Consider the following 17,702-nt stretch of genomic DNA (forward strand, 5'->3'; position numbering starts at 1 on the left):
TGATGAATGTGCATATTAATTACAAATCAGTGAGAGAAAAGGGAAAACTTCAGAGCAACATGTCCATTACTAAACTTGGAAAGGATGATGAAATTAGGTTATTCAGTGAATCATGTAATAACTGGTTTAGGCAGTATCGCCAGTGAATGGCAAAACTAGCACATGAAAGTTTGTGCAGGAACAGAGTACTTGTCTTGAACTATCTTCCCATGAAGTATTTACTTAATACAAAGGGGAAAATAGAAATCTTACAGCAAAGGAACCCAGTACATATCACCTTATCCAAGCAGAAGTTTAACGTCACTAGGAATAAATCATGTGCTCTTGATAATGATCTGTTGAGAACACAGCATCAGTGTGGGGTGGAGGGCACAAACAATGTCATTTACATTTGCATGTTCCACAATGGAATGTTTTGATATAAATACCAACATAGAAATATAATCTTTATGAAGAAAACTACAAAACTAGGGAAAAGAAATGAACAAAAACTAGATAGATGAAGAAATGCTTCATATTTATGGATGATGGGAAGATAGTATCAGAAAATGTCAGTTCTTGGGGCTGGGAAGGTGGCTCAGTGGTAGAGCGCTTGCCTTGCATGCATGAGGCCCTGGGTTCGATTCCTCAGCACCACATAAGCAAAAAGAAAAAAGCCAGAAGTAGCGCTGTGGCTCAAGTGGTAGAGGGCTAGCCTTGAGCTGAAGAGCTGAGGGACAGTGCCCAGGCAGAGTTCAGGCCCACGACCGGACCCCCCCCCAAAAAAAAAAAAAGAAAATGTCAGTTCTTGCCAACGGATTCAACACAATCCCAATAAAAATAAACTTTGTAGGTACTGACTTACTGTAAAGTTTACAAGAAACAGCTGGGCGCTGTTGGCTCATGTCTGTAATTCTAGCTGCTTGGGAGGCTGAGTTCTGAGGATAGTGGTTTGAAGCCAGCCTGGGCAGGAAAGTCCATGAGATTCTTACCTCTAATTTTAACCACCAGAAAACCATATGTGGTGTTGTGGCTCAAAATGGTAGAGTGCTAGGCTTGAGCGAAAGAGCTCAGGGACAGCACCCAGGTCCTGATTCAAGCCCCGCAAACTGACCAAAAAAAGTTTACAAGAAACAAAACCTGTAACACCCAATACAATGATGAAGAACTAAGTCAAAGTACTGTTAACGACTCAAATTCAAGACTTAATATTGACCGTAGAATGAAGATACTTTTTTGTCTAGCACCAGTTGGCCTAAAGCAGTATCATCTCACTTTTAATTTTAATTCCTGTGTTTGTTCAATTGCTTTGCCTTTTTTCCTTAGACTTCTTTATTAAGTCCCACCATAATGCCTTCATCTCAGCCACAGTGTTCACATCCTTCCCCAGATTCCCTGGCATCAATGTCTTGCTCTCAAAACGAGGGTAAAGAGAGGAACATTGCAGCAATATGATCTGAAGTACAAGTTTTACTCACGTTTCACCAGTTGTCCCACTAATCATTGTCTCCTCTTGTTTAAGCAAGCTGTGGCAGTGCCTCCCGCTCGCCCTGTCCATGATCTCCGAGTACCGGTCAGTTACCTTGTAGAACAGGTCTGTGCGGTTTGGGATGTTCCCTCCAGATTGGGGTGGTGTGTGGCAAGCACCAAGGTCAGCCATCATATGCGAAATGAGGTCACAGGCAAACCCGGGCCCCTGGCTAAGGTGATGGCCTGTAACGTCCATGGGACATGGCTCCTTTTCTCTTGCTATCGATAAGCATTTTGGGAGAAACGCTTCAAGATCAGGCAAACAGCCTCCATCAGCTCTCTGCCTGTAGGCACCACAATTCAGGGTCCCCTTGCATTTATTAACGGAAATTTCCCTTCCCTTCCTCCTCTCCCCTTCCGTCCTTTTACATCAGTTTGCACGAATCTGAGAGCCAAACCACCCTGGAGACAGGAAGCCCCCAGCTACAGACTCGGGGGTTGGAGAGGCCTAAGCGGGTGGGGAGCCACGGCCCCCAAAGGCCTCAGGAAGGAGGAAGGAGGGTCGGACCCCAGACTGCCTGGGGGAGAGGGGAAGGCCGGGGCCGCCCTGCGCCCCGCGTTGGTCCCGGGGCCCACCCTCGTCCGGCCCGGGCGCGGGGGCCTTAACGGACCTCCGGCGCCGCCCCCACCTCGGGGAAGCCCGGCGCGGTCCCGCGGGGTCCCCGCGCCCTGCGGTCTCCGCCGGGAGCACGGGCAGGGGTGGCGGGCGCGCCCCGCCGCGCCCCACGGGAACCCCGCCTTCCTCGCACCCGGGTCGGTGTGCCGGCTGCGAGCAGAGATTGAGTGCTGACTCGTCCCGCGGGGCTCCGGGGAGAGGCCGCGCGCCCGAACCCCGCGCTGCCCCCGCGCCCGGCCCCGCCCTCCCCCCTCCTCCGGGCGAGCGGGCGCGGCGCGGGCCGGGCCGCCCGGCGAGCTCGCGGATTGGTGCGCGGCCGGGCGGGCCGGGGCGCGGAGAGGATAAAGGCGCGCGGATTCGGGCGCCCGGCGTCTCCGGCTCCCCGGCCTCCGCACGTGGCGCCCCGGCTCCCGCGCCCGAGCCCGACCGCCGCATCCCGGGCCGCCGCAGGTCAGTGCGGGAGGTCGCAGACGTCCGGGGAGCGGGGCCCCTCCTGTCCGGACTGGGGCTAACACTGCACCGCCCCCCCGTCGGCAGGGGGTCGGCCGGATGCCGGGGTCCGGGGCTGAACGGGGCGTCTGGGGTCCCGGGCAGCCCGGCTCCCGGCGCGAGGCCCGGACCCCGGCGGATCCCGGAGCCCGGCGGGGCCCAGACTCCGCCGCCCCCGTCCAGCCCGGAGCCCGGCCGCCCCCGTGCAGCCCCCGAGCCCGGCCGCCCCCGTGCAGCCCCCGAGCCCGGCCGCCCCCGTGCAGCCCCCGAGCCCGGCCGCCCCCGTGCAGCCCCCGAGCCCGGCCGCCCCCGCCAGCCCCGGCCCGGCCGCCCCCGCCAGCCCCGAGCCCGGCCGCCCCCGCCAGCCCCGAGCCCGGCCGCCCCCGTGCAGCCCCCGAGCCCGGCCGCCCCCGCCAGCCCCGAGCCCGGCCGCCCCCGTCCAGCCCCGAGCCCGGCCGCCCCCGCCAGCTCCGAGCCCGGCCGCCCCCCCCCCCCCCCGTCCAGCCCCGAGCCCGGCCGCCCCCGCCAGCCCCGAGCCCGGCCGCCCCCGTCCAGCCCCGAGCCCGGGGCCGCAGGACGCGCACTGGCTCAGCCTCCTCTTGCAGGCTCACCGGTCCCAGCAAACTGGTCCGTCCTGTCCGCCGGCCGGAAAGGGGGTCCCCGCCCTCCCCTTCGGGGCGCAGGTGAGGCTCTCGCGTCCGGCCTCGTGGGCAGGACGCGGGTGGAAATGCGCTCTCGTGGTGGGACGAGGCGACTTGAGGTTTGGCTTTGAACCCGGGCTGCGGCCTGGCCGGTGGCCGGGGTGGGGCGGCAGGGGAAGGGCCTCCTGGGGTTTCCTCTTTGTCCTCAAGTTCCTGGTGGGGGAGAGGGGCTCCCGCCTCCCGCACCTCGGCTGCGCTCCAGCCGGCCTCCATCCTGTGTCGGACGCCCGCCCACCTCGGGGTTGGAGGCGGGTGGAGGGCACTAGGTGGGTGGGGGTCCGGGGGAGCGGTCACCTGGGCAGCGCTGGCTTCCAGAGAGAGGTTTGGGGGCGCAAAGCCCCCAGAGAGAGGTTTTGGGGCGCAAAGCCCGGGCGAGGCTGGTCGGGAAAGTCCTGGGGGATGGGGAGCGGGGAGGAGAGGGCAGGGGGTTCAGCAGGCATGGACGCCGGGGATGGCAGGAGGGCAGGGATGCAGGGCACGGGGGTCCCCCCGCCCCTGGCATAGCTGCTCCTAACCGGCTGATGTCCAACACCTCAGCCGGGGAAGCTCCCCCTGACCCTTCCTTTAGACTGGGGTTCAAATCAGATAACATCAGATTCAACATCTCAGTTTTCCACTTGACCTGCTCCTCACTGAGCTACACACCTGCCATGTATCTGGCACACGTTTTGTTGTTGTTGTTGTTGTTGTTGGGGGGGGGGGGGTCCGGTCGTGGGGCCTGAACTCTGGGCCTGGGTGCTGTCCCTCAGCTCTTCAGCTCAAGGCTAGCGCTCTACCACTGGAGCCACAGTGCCACTTCCGACTTTTTTTTCCCCTGCTTATGTGGTGCTGAGGAATCGAACCCAGGGCCTCAAGCATGCAAGGCAAGCTACCTTCCCAGCCCTCTTGCACACGTTTTGAAGCACAGCAGTGTTTTGTTTAAGCACAGTTAAGTAAACTCACCTTGCAACCGCTTTCTGGAGCCTTTCATCCCTCAGTACTGTCACTATACACAGTGAACGAGTTCCCCTCCCTCTTCCTCAGCCCCCTTTCTACTCCATGTTGCTATGATATTTGGCTACCTGTACTCACAAGGTGGAATCTTATAGTGTCTGTCCCTTTGTGGCTGGCTAATTTCTTTAGCATTACCTCCTCTAGGTCTTCCGTATTGGACAACATCAGGATTCCCTTTTTTCTCCCATTTGTTTGTGCTGGTACCCCAGCCTGAGCCCAGGGACTAGGCCTTGTCCTTGAGCTTTTTCCCTCAAGGCTGGCATTCTACCACGTGAGCCACAGCTCCACTTTGGGATTTTTGGTGGTCAATGGGAAGTAAGAGTCTCATGGCCTCCTGCCCACCTGGCTTGGAACTGTGATCCTCAGATCTCAGCTAGGATGAGGGATGCTGCCTGTAAATTCATTTCCTAGCCTTGCAACAGCTATATTCAGTCTGATCTGGTGGCCGGGGTCCCTGGTGCCTTTTATACAGCCTATGAAGTTAAAACTATTTTGGAAAGAATGCTAAAATGTCATTTGTAGTTTTCATTCTTTCTCTTACATTGGCTTCCAGAGACCAAGTGACTTGAGCTTTTCCTCTCGTGACCTGTGCCTGTGTATCCTTGTACATTTCTTGTTGGTTGTGGGGCTTGAACTCTGGGCCTGAGTGCTATCCCTGAGCTCTTCAGCTCAAAGTGAGCACCTTACCACTTGAGCCACAGCGCCACTTCTGGTTTTCTGATTGTTTATTGGAGATAAAGGAAAGTTTCATGGACTTTCCTTGCCCTGGCTGGCTTTGAACCTTGAACCTCAGATCTCAGGTTCCTGAGTAGCTAGGATTACAGGCGTGAGCCACTGGCTCCCAGCTGTACCCTTGTACTTCTAAAATCTTCTAAGGTAGTAGGTTTATCTAAGTATATAGTACGCTCATTTTTCAGAGGTGGAATCAGTTTGTTTGGTGTAATTTTGCTATAAGGCAAATCATCCCAGAAGCCACATTTTGAAATGTAGAATATTGGAGTCTTTATTATACAGTTAGCAGGCTGCAGGCCACCTGTTTGTTATAAAGGCCTGTAGCATGCAAATACACATAACAGAGTTAGGAAACATGCTAAGAAGTAACAAAAACAATACCAACAAGCCAATTCAGCTCCAATGGAGAGCTGAATTGGGACACCATGATGACTGGAGTCTAGCCAGGAGACAGGGGGACATGATCACGGAGACACATGTGGCATGGCATAATGGTGGCTGGGCTGGTCCAGACCTCAATAGGTCTTCACAGGGGGCAGAGTCTCAGGAAATTCCCAGTCCCGGGCACTGGACTGACACATTCAATAACCTCTCAGCCAAGTGCCCAGCTTACCTCTAGGGATCCGGGCACGCCCATCACCTGGGAAGCAGGGATGGGCCGGGGGTTTTCTTCCCCCAGCATGAGTTTCTTCCTCCACCCTGTGGCCAATATGGCGCTGGCCAGACCTGACTTCCTTACTTCAATTTGCTGTCTTCACCTAAACTTGGTCTTGTCTTTGTGACTTTGCATTCTAGAATTTTCTTCTGTCTACCTGGGAAAACAGCAAAAGATATGTGTACTTGGTAGTCTTGATTTGAAAGCTGTTCTAGATGTGTGTGTGTGTGTGATATGGAATTATTTTATTTAGTAATAATTTCCATCACATATGCGTAAGGTAGGGCATTGGCTAAGAGCGGTCTTGATCTGTGTCTGAATGCAAAGGCCTCCTCCCATAGAGGTTCTGTATCCCTCTCCATACCCTTCAGCCCCTATGTTTTGTATCTCCGTGATTTTAGCAGTCTTGTACATGCAGGTCCCTGGGCATTACATCATGGCCCTTGGAAGTTGTGTGCTGGCATGGCCATCCTGTCAGAGGGCTACACACAGGAAGAACTCAAGCAGGCTGTGTGGAATGGTATGCTCCACAAGCTGGCCTGTGACCTGGAGAGTCACCTGGCTTTCTCCTAGACACACCTTATTCCCTAACCCTGCGCAGCCCCACCCAGGCAGCGCCCCTCCCATCCTGGGCAGGATCTGGAGCTCTGCTTCTTTTTCTTTTTCTTCAATATATCTTGGCCATTTTACTTCTCTTTCTGTCTCCGTGGACTTATTCAAGACCCTAGAGACGAAGGACCTGATCCAGGTGTTGCATTGAGAAAAAGACTTCAGAATAACCCTTTTGAAAGAGATGCTATTTATTTTACATAAAAACTATTTACAGCCTACCAAATAGTGCAGAGGGTCTTATTCTTGCAACCATCTGCCTTTCTGGGGTGGGTCATTCTGGAGATAATGTGTATGTTCACATGACGTGGGGCAGGATGCCGAGGCTTAGTCTGGGACCTGTCGGTCCTCTCAGATGATTTGTGACAAGTGATAGAGTCAGCATTGCAAACCTGCCTGCTTGTGGCTGTCTTCTCAGTGTCCTCCATTCCCCCCTCCACCCCATAGAGCCGTGAGGTCAGTTCAGAATCTCTGTCCCATCTTTAAGCAAATGACCTCCCAGTTCTTTACCTCTCAGTCCAGCCTGGGCTGGTTCTGTACTGGCTTCCTGTGAACCAACTCGTAAGTTCTTTTTGGTGAACTTCTTGAATTTCTTAACAAACTCTGCTCCAAAGCTAACCATTGTAGAGTTCACTTTCCGTTGCTGAGTTTGGGAGATAAAAGGTTGGTAGGTAACGGCACCTTTTTCCTCCCGCAGGGTATTTAAAGAGCAAATGCAGGTCTTCAGGGTGTTGAGGCTGCGCCCAGCCTGTAGATGCCCGAGCACTGTCGTGCCCTTCCGGCTTCTGGGTAGCTCTCCTTGGCAAAGCCCAGCAAGTGCCAGCTTCCACTCCACGTCTTTCTCTGAAGCAGAAGCAGACATTCCCCGGGTCTTGATTACAGGTTGGTTTCCTTCCCATTGTTTTTGCTGTGTTTGTGGCTCAGATCTTAGGGATGCTGCCTTTGTCTTTCAAATTGTGTTACATTCCCAGAGCTTGTCCCTCTCTGCCGGAGATAATGTGGTGAGAGCAGGTGACAGATCACAAGGGAGCTGGATTCATGGCTGTACTGGGAAAAGGGTCTCAGAATATGGCACCCAGAATGTCCTTTTTTATTTTATCTTTTGGTGCTGTCACTTAGGGTCTGGGTGCTGTCCCTTAGCTTCTTCACATAAAGCTCTACCACTCAAGCCACCTCTACTTTTTTTCTTTTTCTTTTTTCTTTTGTAGTTAATTCAAGAGTCTCAGACTTACCTATCCAGGCTGGCTCTGAACTGCAATTCTTAGAGCTGAACCTCCTGAGTAGCTAGCATTTTTCAGATGTGAGTCACAGGTGTGCAGCTCAGAGTAGGTCGTTTTGAATCAGGGCAACCATTAGCATCGGACACCGCCTTTCTCATTGGCTTTCTCTAGAATGGTGCAGATTTCCCTTATTCACCATTCCTGTCAGGTTTGGTTTTCTGGCTGAAATCCTTCTTGGTGTCTGAAGGGACTTAGGAATCTGGGTCCTGGTCGCTGCCCCAGAGCTCCATTCCCTTCCATGTGCGGCCAGGCCCGGAGGTTTTAGAACCATTACTGAACCATTACTGTACTCCTGTATAGTGGAAATAGAGAAATAAGTTCGCTTCTGCCCAGGGAGCATGTTGCCTTTGCCTCATACTGCCCCTGCCCACTACACGTGGTGCTGTTACTCACAGCACGTTCTAGCCCCCTTCCTGTTTGATTGGCAGGTCTTATTTCTTCTCTACTGCAAGATTACCACCCTTGCCTACCTCCACCAGGGAGCCATCTCTTAGGTTGGCCTGCGTTTAGTTTTATGTAACTAAGCTGCAGGAAATCTACTGTTGGATCTTCCTGCCCACAGGGTAACCCCCCTGTGAAATGTGTCCTCTGTCCTCTGATATGCTCTGAGTCCCTGTCCCTTCAGTTCCTAGCCATGGCATCTGTCTATCTAGTTTTATTGTTATTATTAAAGTATTGTACAGAGGGTTACTATTTCATGAGTCAGGTAATGAGTACATTTGGTTTTTGGTCAGAATCAGCCCTTCTCTCCCTTTCTCTCAGTTTCCCCTCTAGCCCTTGCCCTCAGACTTTCATAGATCATTTTCCACATAGTGTATGCTGAATACTATGGCTGCATTTGTTCACCCCTCCTCCAGCCCTTCCTGTACCCCCCATTTACCTCCCCTTAAAAAACAAACAAAACCCCAAAACAAACAATACCTTCACTACCAACAGAAAAAAAAAACAACACGTTTCCATTTCCTGGAATTTATTTTGACAGGTTGTGTTTTAATTGTTCAGAGGAGTTACCACCTTTGGTTCCCTCCCGTAAGAATGTCTTCCTTTTAGTCTGTGTGTAAATGCCTAGAGTCTTATATAGGATCTCTTGTCCAGTTGTATTTTAGATCTAGCTTCCACATATGAGAGAAAATAACTGCCGTTTATCTCTCTGAGCTTGGCTTATCTCATTTAACATGATTTGTTCTAGATCTATCCATTGCCCTTCAAATGACATGATATTATTCTCATGGCTGTGTAAAATTCCATCGCATATAGTTACCCCATTCTTTTTGATCTACTCATCTGTTGTAGGGCATCTGGGCTGTTTCCATAACTTGGCTATTGAGAATAGTGCAGCAGGGAACAAGGGTGTGGAAGTATCTTTACCATATCCTGACTTGTAATGATCTGGGTAGATGCCCAGCGGTGGTATGCTTCAGCCTGGCATTGTTACGTCTCCAAATTAGCAGCTGAATACAATTCATTGTAAATTATGTTGTGAGTCGCCATTGATTCTAGGATCTTCCCTTTAGTCTCATGACTTCCTGCTTTACATCTTCCCCCTTCACCTTTGTAACCCAGCCCAGCTGTAAGGGAGGCGGTCAAATAATTCCTGTTTTGTGTGGAATGTTTTGGACACCCGAGTTTCATAAACTCATTGAAACAATAAGAGGCCAGGACCAAATTCTGCACGTGGTTTTTCTCCTTGTGGCCCTGCCTCCCCGCCCCTCCTCCCCTTGCTGTCCCTGGACGTGTCACCGAGTGGGCCTCACGTCCTGGCTGGACAGCGCTTGTCGCCGCACTGCAGCCGTGGGCTTTCACCTCCCAGCACATTCTGGGAGCGAGTGAATGGGTTAGATTTGGATGAAAGCCTCACCATGTCTCCTTCTTCATCTAGGGGGTCTTGGCCAGCTGGGAGTGGGGCTCGCTAACCTCTTGAGGTAAGAACCTGAAAACCTAAAGTATCAAATCAGTCCTGGAGGCTGTGCAGCTTGTCTTTGGGATCATTAACCAAGTTTCCTCTCTCCTGCTACTCCAAAAGTCAGTTTTAAAGGTAACACGTCTAAATAGCCACGTAGGGGCTGGCAGAGTGGCATAAGTGGCAGAGCACTGGTCTAGCAAGTGTGAGGCTGAGTCCAACCCCAGTACTTCAAAAAATAACTACTTGAAATACATCTGATTTTTCCCTGAATGTCACACAGTTGTCGTGGGCCTTGACATATGGCCTCCACACAAGCCCTTTGCTCTCTTGATGGAGGCAAGGTGAGACTCGTGACCATGATGGCTCACTTGCTTTAGGTATTGGGGACAGTGAACCTGGGGTTTGGAGAGGAGTGAGGAGGGAGAGGTACACTGCAAAGACATTGGTGACAGACATAGAATGAGAATGGGTGATGGACATAGAAGGTGTGGAAGGGAAGGTGATGGAGCAGGCAGGAGACAGGACTGGGCAGAGGCCGGTGTGGGTCTGCGATGAAGAGGAAGGAGGGCTTTGGAGGTTGGTAGGAAACCGCGGTTCCTGTTGAAGAAGATGGTTCTGGTAGGACCTGTTACATTCATTCTGTTGCCTGTTTGTGTGTTTTGATTTTTCCTGTAGGAAGCGATTTGGGAAAGACAATGTGATTTTGTCAGACATAAAGAAACCCCCTGCTCCCATCTTCCACAGTGGTAAGAGACGGGTCAGCCCTGCTGTTGCTTATCTTTAATTTTCAGAGTGCAGTGAAACAGATAGCTCATGGAGTCGGTGTGCCCATAGCCCGAACCAGATTGCAAATGAGAGGAAAGGGACGAGGCGCAGTCATTTGCTTAAAAGTGTTTTACATTAAGGAAGTGGTGCTGTGGCTAAAGTGGTAGAGCACTAGCCTTGAGCACAAAGAGCCTCAGGGACAGTGCCCAGGTCCTGAGTTCAAGCCCCATGATAGACAAAAAACAAAAACAAACAAACAAGCAAACAATTACATTTGTAATAATCCTACTGTTCAAGAGGAATAAGGCTAAGAATGAAGCTGGGTGCCAGTGGCTCACGCCTGTAATCCTAGCCTACTCAGGAGGCTGAGATCTGAGGATTGAGGTTCAAAGCCAGCCCAGGCAGGAAAGTCTATGAGACTCTTATCTCCAATAAACCACCAGAAAACCAGATGTGGCGCTGTGGCTCAAGCAGTAGAGTACCCGTTTTTGAGCTGAAGAGTGCAAGGACAGTGCCTAAGCCCAGAGTACAAGCCCCATGACCGACAAAAAAAAAAAAAAAGGCTGAGAATGGAGCTTGAAGTTAAGTTTTAGAATATTAGCTTTTGGAATATTATTTGGAATATTATATTTGGGGAAAATACCTTGAGTATTGTCATTTGAGTTATTACTAAACTTATTGGCCCAGAGAGTAACAAGGAAAAGGAACTTCAAAAATCATCAAAGGCTGGTGATTCACACTTAAAATGGTAGCTACTCCAGAGGCTGAGATCTGAGAATCATGGTTTGAAGCCTGCTGGGGAAAATAAAACTTTGACTCTTATCTGCAATTCACCAGCAAAAAAGCTAGAGGTGGAGGTGTGGCTCAAGTGGTAGAATATCAGTAGCCTAGGAAACAAGTTCAAGTCCCAGTATTGTCTTGTATACACACACAGGCGTGCACACATACACATACACACAGAATTTGGAGAAAGATTGGGTAGGATGATATCTTCCTATATAATCCCATCCCTCAGGTGGTCAAAACAGGAGAATCTCAAGTACAGGACCAGCCTGGACTACACAGTGGGACCTTGTGTGAGAAAAATAAAAGTAAATAAATAAGGAAGGAAGACTCAGATGCCTAGTTCACATGGGAGGCTTTTGGTTTCAGCTAAGCACTGCAAAGAAAAAATAAGCAGACAAATCCCACAAAACCAAAACTAATGAATGACAATGTGATGCAGAATTGGTTTTAAGTTCCTACTCACAGGTGTGTACATGTATGCACGTGCACACACACACACACATGCACAACCCTCCACCTCGAGGGATGTTCGCTCCTGCCTCAAAAGCACCTTTACATCTTAGTCCTTCCTCTCCCTGCTCAGCCTCTTGCTGCTTCCTGGGGCAAATGACCAGTTTGCTGTAAGTGGGGACAGTTGACCTTGAACAAAGTTGGCTCTGCTCTGGTGTTATTAGCGTGAAGAATGTGGGGCTTGCTCTTTTCTGCCACAGGTGGCTGTTAAAACCTAAGCTGTGATCAGGGAGCCCCATGTGCCTTGGGGTAACTTTCTGCCACCTGTTCCCTCTGTGCTCCAGTTCTTTGCCACGGGAGAGAATGAACTGGATATAGAACCTGGGCTCCTGGCACAGACACCTTCAGCTGAAGGGTCAGCTATTGCCACCTGGGGGTGGTGGCTGCGACCCCTTGACCCTGTTAGAAAATTGTTGCCTGCTGCCCAATTGACCTGGTCACTAAATTGATACTGATGAAACTCACAAGTCAGTGACAGGCAGTAGGCTTGTTTAGCTCTTCCCCCGCCACTCTCTTCATGCCCGTGGTTCAGCTCTGTGCGTCTCACAGGCCCATTTGTCTATGCCGACATCTTGGACTACAAGCACCTCCGAGAGATCGTGGTCAACAACCGCATCACCTGGCTCTTGCACTATAGTGCTTTGCTCAGCGCCGTTGGGGAAGCCAACGTGTCCCTGGCCAGGGCTGTGAATATAACTGGTGAGTGTCTAGCCAGTTTGCCCAGCTCTTTGGTAAGAAGTGATTGTTTTCTTCTTCTTCAGATTATAGTGGTGTCTGTTCATTTCAGGATTGCATAACATTCTAGACGTGGCAGCAGAACATAATCTGCGCTTGTTTGTGCCCAGCACAATTGGTGCTTTCGGACCTACCTCTCCCCGGAACCCAACCCCAGACCTCTGTATTCAGAGACCCAGGACCATCTATGGAGTGTCCAAAGTGCACGCAGAACTCATGGGAGAAGTAAGCATCACTGGGCAGGATTGATGAGTGTCTGGGCCCCATGATTCTGTTTCCTGTGATGTTCTGCTGATCCGTGTTGAGGGAGCTTTCCTCTCCACTATGCCCACCCTGTGTTTGTTTGCATAGCTCCCTGTGACTGCCAAGTGTCAGGTCACCTTTGCCCCTGAACACTCAGCTGTGGTGTGGACACTTCCCACCCCCATGGTAACCTTCCCCTATCTCCTAGACACTAGAAGGGGCTCATGGTTTGCACTTGCTTTCTGTTCTGTGGATGGAGCTTTAGATCTTCCTGCTATGGAGGCTGGGGGTTCATACAGTCCCAGCATGTGGGAAGCTGAAACAGGACAGTCGTGAGTTCAAGGTCAGCCTAGTGAGACAAAAAATAAAACAACTGTTTTCTACTATGAAAAACTTGAGCCATCTTTTTCCTCTGTCATTATAATTATATAGTAAAATAGTTGGCATTGTCCTGCAGCAGGGATATCCTGGTCATTGCTCTCTGGTTCTCTGTCTTCCTGAATGGAGGAATGAATACCTAGCGTGCAGCTCAGGACAGTGAGCAGCAGCTCCCTGCTGAGTTACCATTTGCAGTGTTCATACAGTTCTTTCAAGATAAAAACTTAGCATGTGAACCAGGTGTTTGTGGCTCAGGCCTGCAATCAGGAGGCTGAGGTCTGAGGTTCAGGAGGCTGAGATCTGAGGATCAGGTTTGAAACTAGCCCAGGCAGAAAAGTCTGTAAGACTTCTATCTTCAGTTAACTGGTAAAAAGCCAGAAGTGGAGGTATGGTTCTAGTTACAGGGCACCCAGGCCCTGTACCCCAGAACTCACACACACCCACACCCACACACACCCACACACATCCTCTCTCTCTCTCTCTCTCATTAAAGATGAATGACTGTTGGAAATTCTAAAATATTCCTTTTCTTAAGAACATTTAGATATAACTACATAGATTAATATTTCAGGAGCATGCTGTTTCTTTGTTTCATCTGATTTGAAAGACACTGGGGAGCCGAGAGGCCTTGCTCACGTGGTAGCGCGCTGCCTGGCAAGCTTGAGCGGTTGGTTCAAACCCCGTTCTGCACATCAATAAACAGAAAACAAAAGATTCTCTGTTTTGAGTAAGCGCTCTCTTTTTCATAGTATTATCATTACCGGTATGGCCTAGATTTCCGGTGCCTGCGATACCCCGGGATCATTTCAGCCGACTCCCAGCCTGGCGGAGGAACGACTGGTAAGTGATGCCGCTGCTTTCTCCTGTGCCGAGACAGGCTTCATGCTTTGTGGTGAATGAATCTACTGTTTCTCCAGCCATGTGCTGTCCAGAGTTTCTGTAACCCTGTCATTGAGCCCTTGTTCACTGCCGGTGTCCCCGCCAGCTTAGCATTGGTCCCGTAGTACTGAAATAAAACAGGTAACGGGAGAAAGAGGACTTGCTGGTGACAGCGTGGAAGCCCGCCCCCCGCCCCCCGAGGCACCGCCTCTTTCTTGAATACAGACTTGGTTTCTTCTTTTCATCTGTTTCTGTTGCTGTTTTTTTGTTTTGAGACAAGATCTGGCTTTATAACCCAGACTGGTCTCAAACTCATGATCCTCCTAAACGCTTGGGTTATGGGCATGTACCACCATGCTCAGTATATTACTCATCTCTATGTAGCTTTGACCAAAAAGACCTAAGAGAATGTCTTAAGAGGGAAAAGATTTGTTTGGAATGCTCACGGAACCCTCTGAGCCATGGTTCAGTCCGTGGGTTCTTAGAATGTCAACACCATAGCATCAGGACATCTTCACCTCATGGCAGACAGGGAGGAGAGAGGGGGGAAAGAGGGAGAGAAGGAGGAAGAAGAGGAAGGAGAAAGAGGAGGAAGGAGGAGAAGAGAGACAAGAGAAACAAGGCTGAGAGGCAGGGACAAGACACCCCCAAAAGGCCCAGCCTTAATGGCTGTCTTCCTCCAGCTAGCTCTTACCTCCTAAAGTTTCCAGAATCTTCCCAAATAACATCACCAACTGGGGACCAAGTATTCAATATACAAGCCCCAGGCAGTGCTTCTCTTTCTACAGACACAAAACTCACATGTACCACATGTGTTGCATATTTGAAAGGGACATAAGCAGAACTATTCTGGGCTAACCTCAGGGAGTCTCCCATAGTGGTGCTGGGACACCGTATCAAAGATTCTTAAGCCGAACTGAGGGAGGGATCTTAAGGAAAGCTTTGGTTCTGGTAACTTTAAAAAGCCATGGAACCGCTTCGTGTGCAGTGTGGTGAGAGGGTCCCTGGGCAGGACCCTTTCAAGGAGCTGAGGAGGTCGAAACTCCCTTCCTGTGAACACGGTGTTGGTGGCTGTTTTCCCTCTTCTTTCACAAGGGCCCTGTGGGCTGTCGGAGGCTGCCATCAGGGGACAGGAAGGTGGATTGACTGCAGAAGCTGGTGGAGGGGCTCTGGCTGTCTCCTGTTTAACTCAACACTAAGGAAATTGTCAAGATATAAAACAGGCCATCAGTAGTAAATATGCTTTGCTTGGAAATTGTATCTTTTCCTTATAAAATACCATGCATGCTCATATGTGATAGGTATGTCATCTTTAGAAAACAGTAATTAGAAAAAAACAAGTTAACTAAGTAAATTTTGATGTAGGCCCCTTTGTTCAGATTTCATTGGGAGTTTCCTTTAAAAAAAAAAAAAATCCTTTGCTGGGTGCTGGTAGCTCATGCCTGTAAGTAATCCTAGCTACTCAGTAGGCTGAGATCTGAGGATCACGGTTCAAAGCCAGCCAGGACAGAAACATCTGTGAGACTCTTATTTCCAGTGAACCACCAGAAAACTGGAAGTAGCACTGTGGCTCAAGTGGTAGAGCACTTGCCTTGAGCTGAAGAGCTGAGGGACAGCGCCCAGGTCCAGAGTTCAAGCCCCACGGCTGACGAAAACATATTTATTGTTACTATAAAGATGATGTCCAGAAGGGTGACAGTTACATAAATCAAGTAATGAGCACATTTCTTTTTGGACGGTGTCACCCCTTCCACATTCTCTCCCAGTTTTTCCCTCCCATGCTCACCCACAGAGTCCTATCTTCTCCAGTACTAACGCGCTGGGGCATGGGGCTGCTTTGTCATTCTGTTACAAGGAAGCCCACAGACTGGCATGCTCTTTTAGACTACGCAGTTCAGATTTTCCACGCTGCTGCCAAGAATGGCAAGTTTGAGTGCAACCTGGAAGCCAGCTCCAGACTGCCGATGATGTACATCGATGACTGTCTCCGGGCCACGCTGGAGGTCATGGAGGCTCCGGCGGAAGCTCTCTCCATGCGGATCTACAACATCAATGCCATGAGCTTCACCCCTGAGGAGCTGGCCCGGGAGGTCTGCAAGCACGTACCGGGGTTCCAGATCACCTACAGCGTGGATCCCCTCCGGCAGGCCATAGGTGGGTCCCCCGGGGCCCAAATCAAGCTTTGGCCTTCACTGTGAAGCCTCTGAGGGGCACACAGCTCTTTCCTGTGCCCTTGTGTATTTAGAAGTTGTGTGAGATTGTAGTGATAGGATTAGCGCTGCTCCTGAAAGCATGTGTGCCCTTGTCTTCTGAGAAGGTGACTGGGTGTGTGGATAATTGTCTGTCTCCACTCAGAGGGAGAGGTTTTCTTCTTTGAACCTTCTACAGCCAACTTTCGTGTAAAAGTCCTCTCAACCATCTACAAATCTACAGCCTGAATTACCCCAAGCCCTTCTCCTGTATCTCTCCTAGCGGATAGCTGGCCGATGAACTTGGATGACAGCAATGCACGGAAAGACTGGGGCTGGAAGCATGACTTCGACCTTCCGGAGTTGGTGACGCTGATGTTGAACTTCCATGGTTCCAACAGCAGAGTCGCCCGGGCCAGCTGAAGGGGCGAAGGGCTGCTGGCCCCCATGCCCTGCACGATGTAAGGGGACCATCTCGGACCCCAGGAGGCCCCACTCTGTAGAGTTGGGGCACTGGGTGGACTGTTCTGTCAGCTCATACTGAATTTCTGGGTGGGGGGGGAGTAGAGTAGTTTATTTTCATTTTCAAGATTTGGGGAGGAACTACCAGCATTTGTTAATACCCTAAACTGACTCAATCACATACCACAGAAGGAAGACCTAAGTAAGTTGTAAGAGGGAAATGGTGGTTCTTGCTGGGATGGTGGAAGTATGCAAATTTGCCTTTAACTTAATTTAAATATCATTCCAAAGACATGACTGTCCTCTTCACCAGAGACCAATGATTGCATTGTAAAGACTTTCAAAGACACATTCCTCATTTAAAACTGTTCTTTATTACCCGATTAAAACAAAAATATTTGCTCTACTAATTCTTTATTCATCCTGTTTGGAAGTCACTCCTTCTAATTATTTTTTCTGTGAGGAAATGTATTTGTAGGAAACTAAGAGTGTTCAGATGGTGTGCCTGGTGAAGGGGCAGCCCCAGTTCATCTCCTTCCCTCCCCTCCAGGAAGCTAAGTGGAGTCTGGGGACGGTCATCCCCTGTCCTGTGATGTTAGATGCTAGCGTCCTTAGGGACTGCACCTAAACAGTCAGTTTCTGACTCAGACTAACTCAGCCTGTGGGAATCACACAGTAGACCCAGCAGTTCAATGCAGCTCTGAAGCCACTAAATAGCCCTTTCTTGTGACCTTCCTCAGGTTCTGGGGCCAGGCCTGCCCACCGAAGAGCTGCTCTCAACCCTCGGTAAACACTCTCGTCAATCCAGCTACCTCAGGAAGTTGCCAACGGGCGGGACGCCGGGATCCACAAGCCAACCACGGTTACAGCACAACAGGTGTTTCTGTTGTGTGTGAATGACAATCGGTTGCTGTGCTGTTGGAATTTTAAGGTGTTGGATTTCAGTGTGAGATTTTTGGAGTCATAACTAGAGTTCGGATCTGTTCGGCTGTTACATCAGTATATGTTCCTCCCCCCTAAACGTGGTAGAATTAAGCTCTAAGCTTATGTTTGTAGATTTTTTTCTGAGTTGCTTTTATAGCATTATTAAAATACAGTTTATACACTTAAAAATTAATGGCTTAAGAGTTTTATTATGTTACAGAGGGGTGCAACCGTCACTGTAGTGGGAATGTAATGGTACACATGAAATCAGCATTTAATGTATGCCAGAACTTCCTCTCTTACTGCTAAATTCTAGCCTATTTATCCCGTTTTTTCACTGAGGG

General features: G+C 50.3%; 2 protein-coding genes across 3 annotated transcripts; both read left to right on the top strand.

Annotated features, from left to right (window-relative positions):
* Window positions 1-2,492: 2,492 nt before the first annotated feature.
* LOC138823085 (L-threonine 3-dehydrogenase, mitochondrial-like) lies at window positions 2,493-17,501 on the top strand. Of its 2 annotated transcripts, none has more exons than XM_070016024.1 (10): window positions 2,493-2,575; window positions 7,002-7,186; window positions 9,464-9,506; window positions 10,163-10,233; window positions 12,098-12,247; window positions 12,336-12,508; window positions 13,654-13,744; window positions 15,668-15,937; window positions 16,256-16,433; window positions 17,175-17,501. In XM_070016024.1, the coding sequence occupies exons 2-9, from the start codon at window positions 7,018-7,020 to the stop codon at window positions 16,393-16,395; spliced, it is 1,107 nt and encodes a 368-aa protein (XP_069872125.1). In that variant the 5' UTR covers window positions 2,493-2,575; window positions 7,002-7,017; the 3' UTR covers window positions 16,396-16,433; window positions 17,175-17,501. The 2 variants fall into 2 exon arrangements, with proteins under 2 accessions (XP_069872125.1, XP_069872124.1); XM_070016023.1 differs by lacking the exon at window positions 2,493-2,575 and adding an exon at window positions 3,229-3,297.
* Window positions 2,675-3,301, top strand: LOC138822986 (basic proline-rich protein-like). Its single transcript, XM_070015932.1, has one exon. The coding sequence runs from the start codon at window positions 2,675-2,677 to the stop codon at window positions 3,299-3,301; it is 627 nt and encodes a 208-aa protein (XP_069872033.1).
* Window positions 17,502-17,702: the final 201 nt, after the last annotated feature.

This window comes from Dipodomys merriami, unplaced genomic scaffold, assembly GCF_024711535.1.
Source record: "Dipodomys merriami isolate MVZ:Mamm:240054 unplaced genomic scaffold, mDipMer1.0.p SCAF_12, whole genome shotgun sequence".
Classification (NCBI taxonomy): Eukaryota; Metazoa; Chordata; class Mammalia; order Rodentia; family Heteromyidae; genus Dipodomys; species Dipodomys merriami.

What these genes read in the sequence shown, in the direction of transcription:
- LOC138822986 (XM_070015932.1), top strand. Translation starts at nt 2,675, where the DNA reads ATGCCGGGGTCCGGGGCTGAACGGGGCGTCTGGGGTCCCGGGCAGCCC.
- LOC138823085 (XM_070016024.1), top strand. Translation starts at nt 7,018, where the DNA reads ATGCAGGTCTTCAGGGTGTTGAGGCTGCGCCCAGCCTGTAGATGCCCG. An exon ending in CAGGGCTGTGAATATAACTG is followed by an intron (nt 12,248 to 12,335) that starts GTGAGTGTCTAG and finishes TGTTCATTTCAG; the next exon opens with GATTGCATAACATTCTAGAC. An exon ending in GCCTGGCGGAGGAACGACTG is followed by an intron (nt 13,745 to 15,667) that starts GTAAGTGATGCC and finishes ATGCTCTTTTAG; the next exon opens with ACTACGCAGTTCAGATTTTC.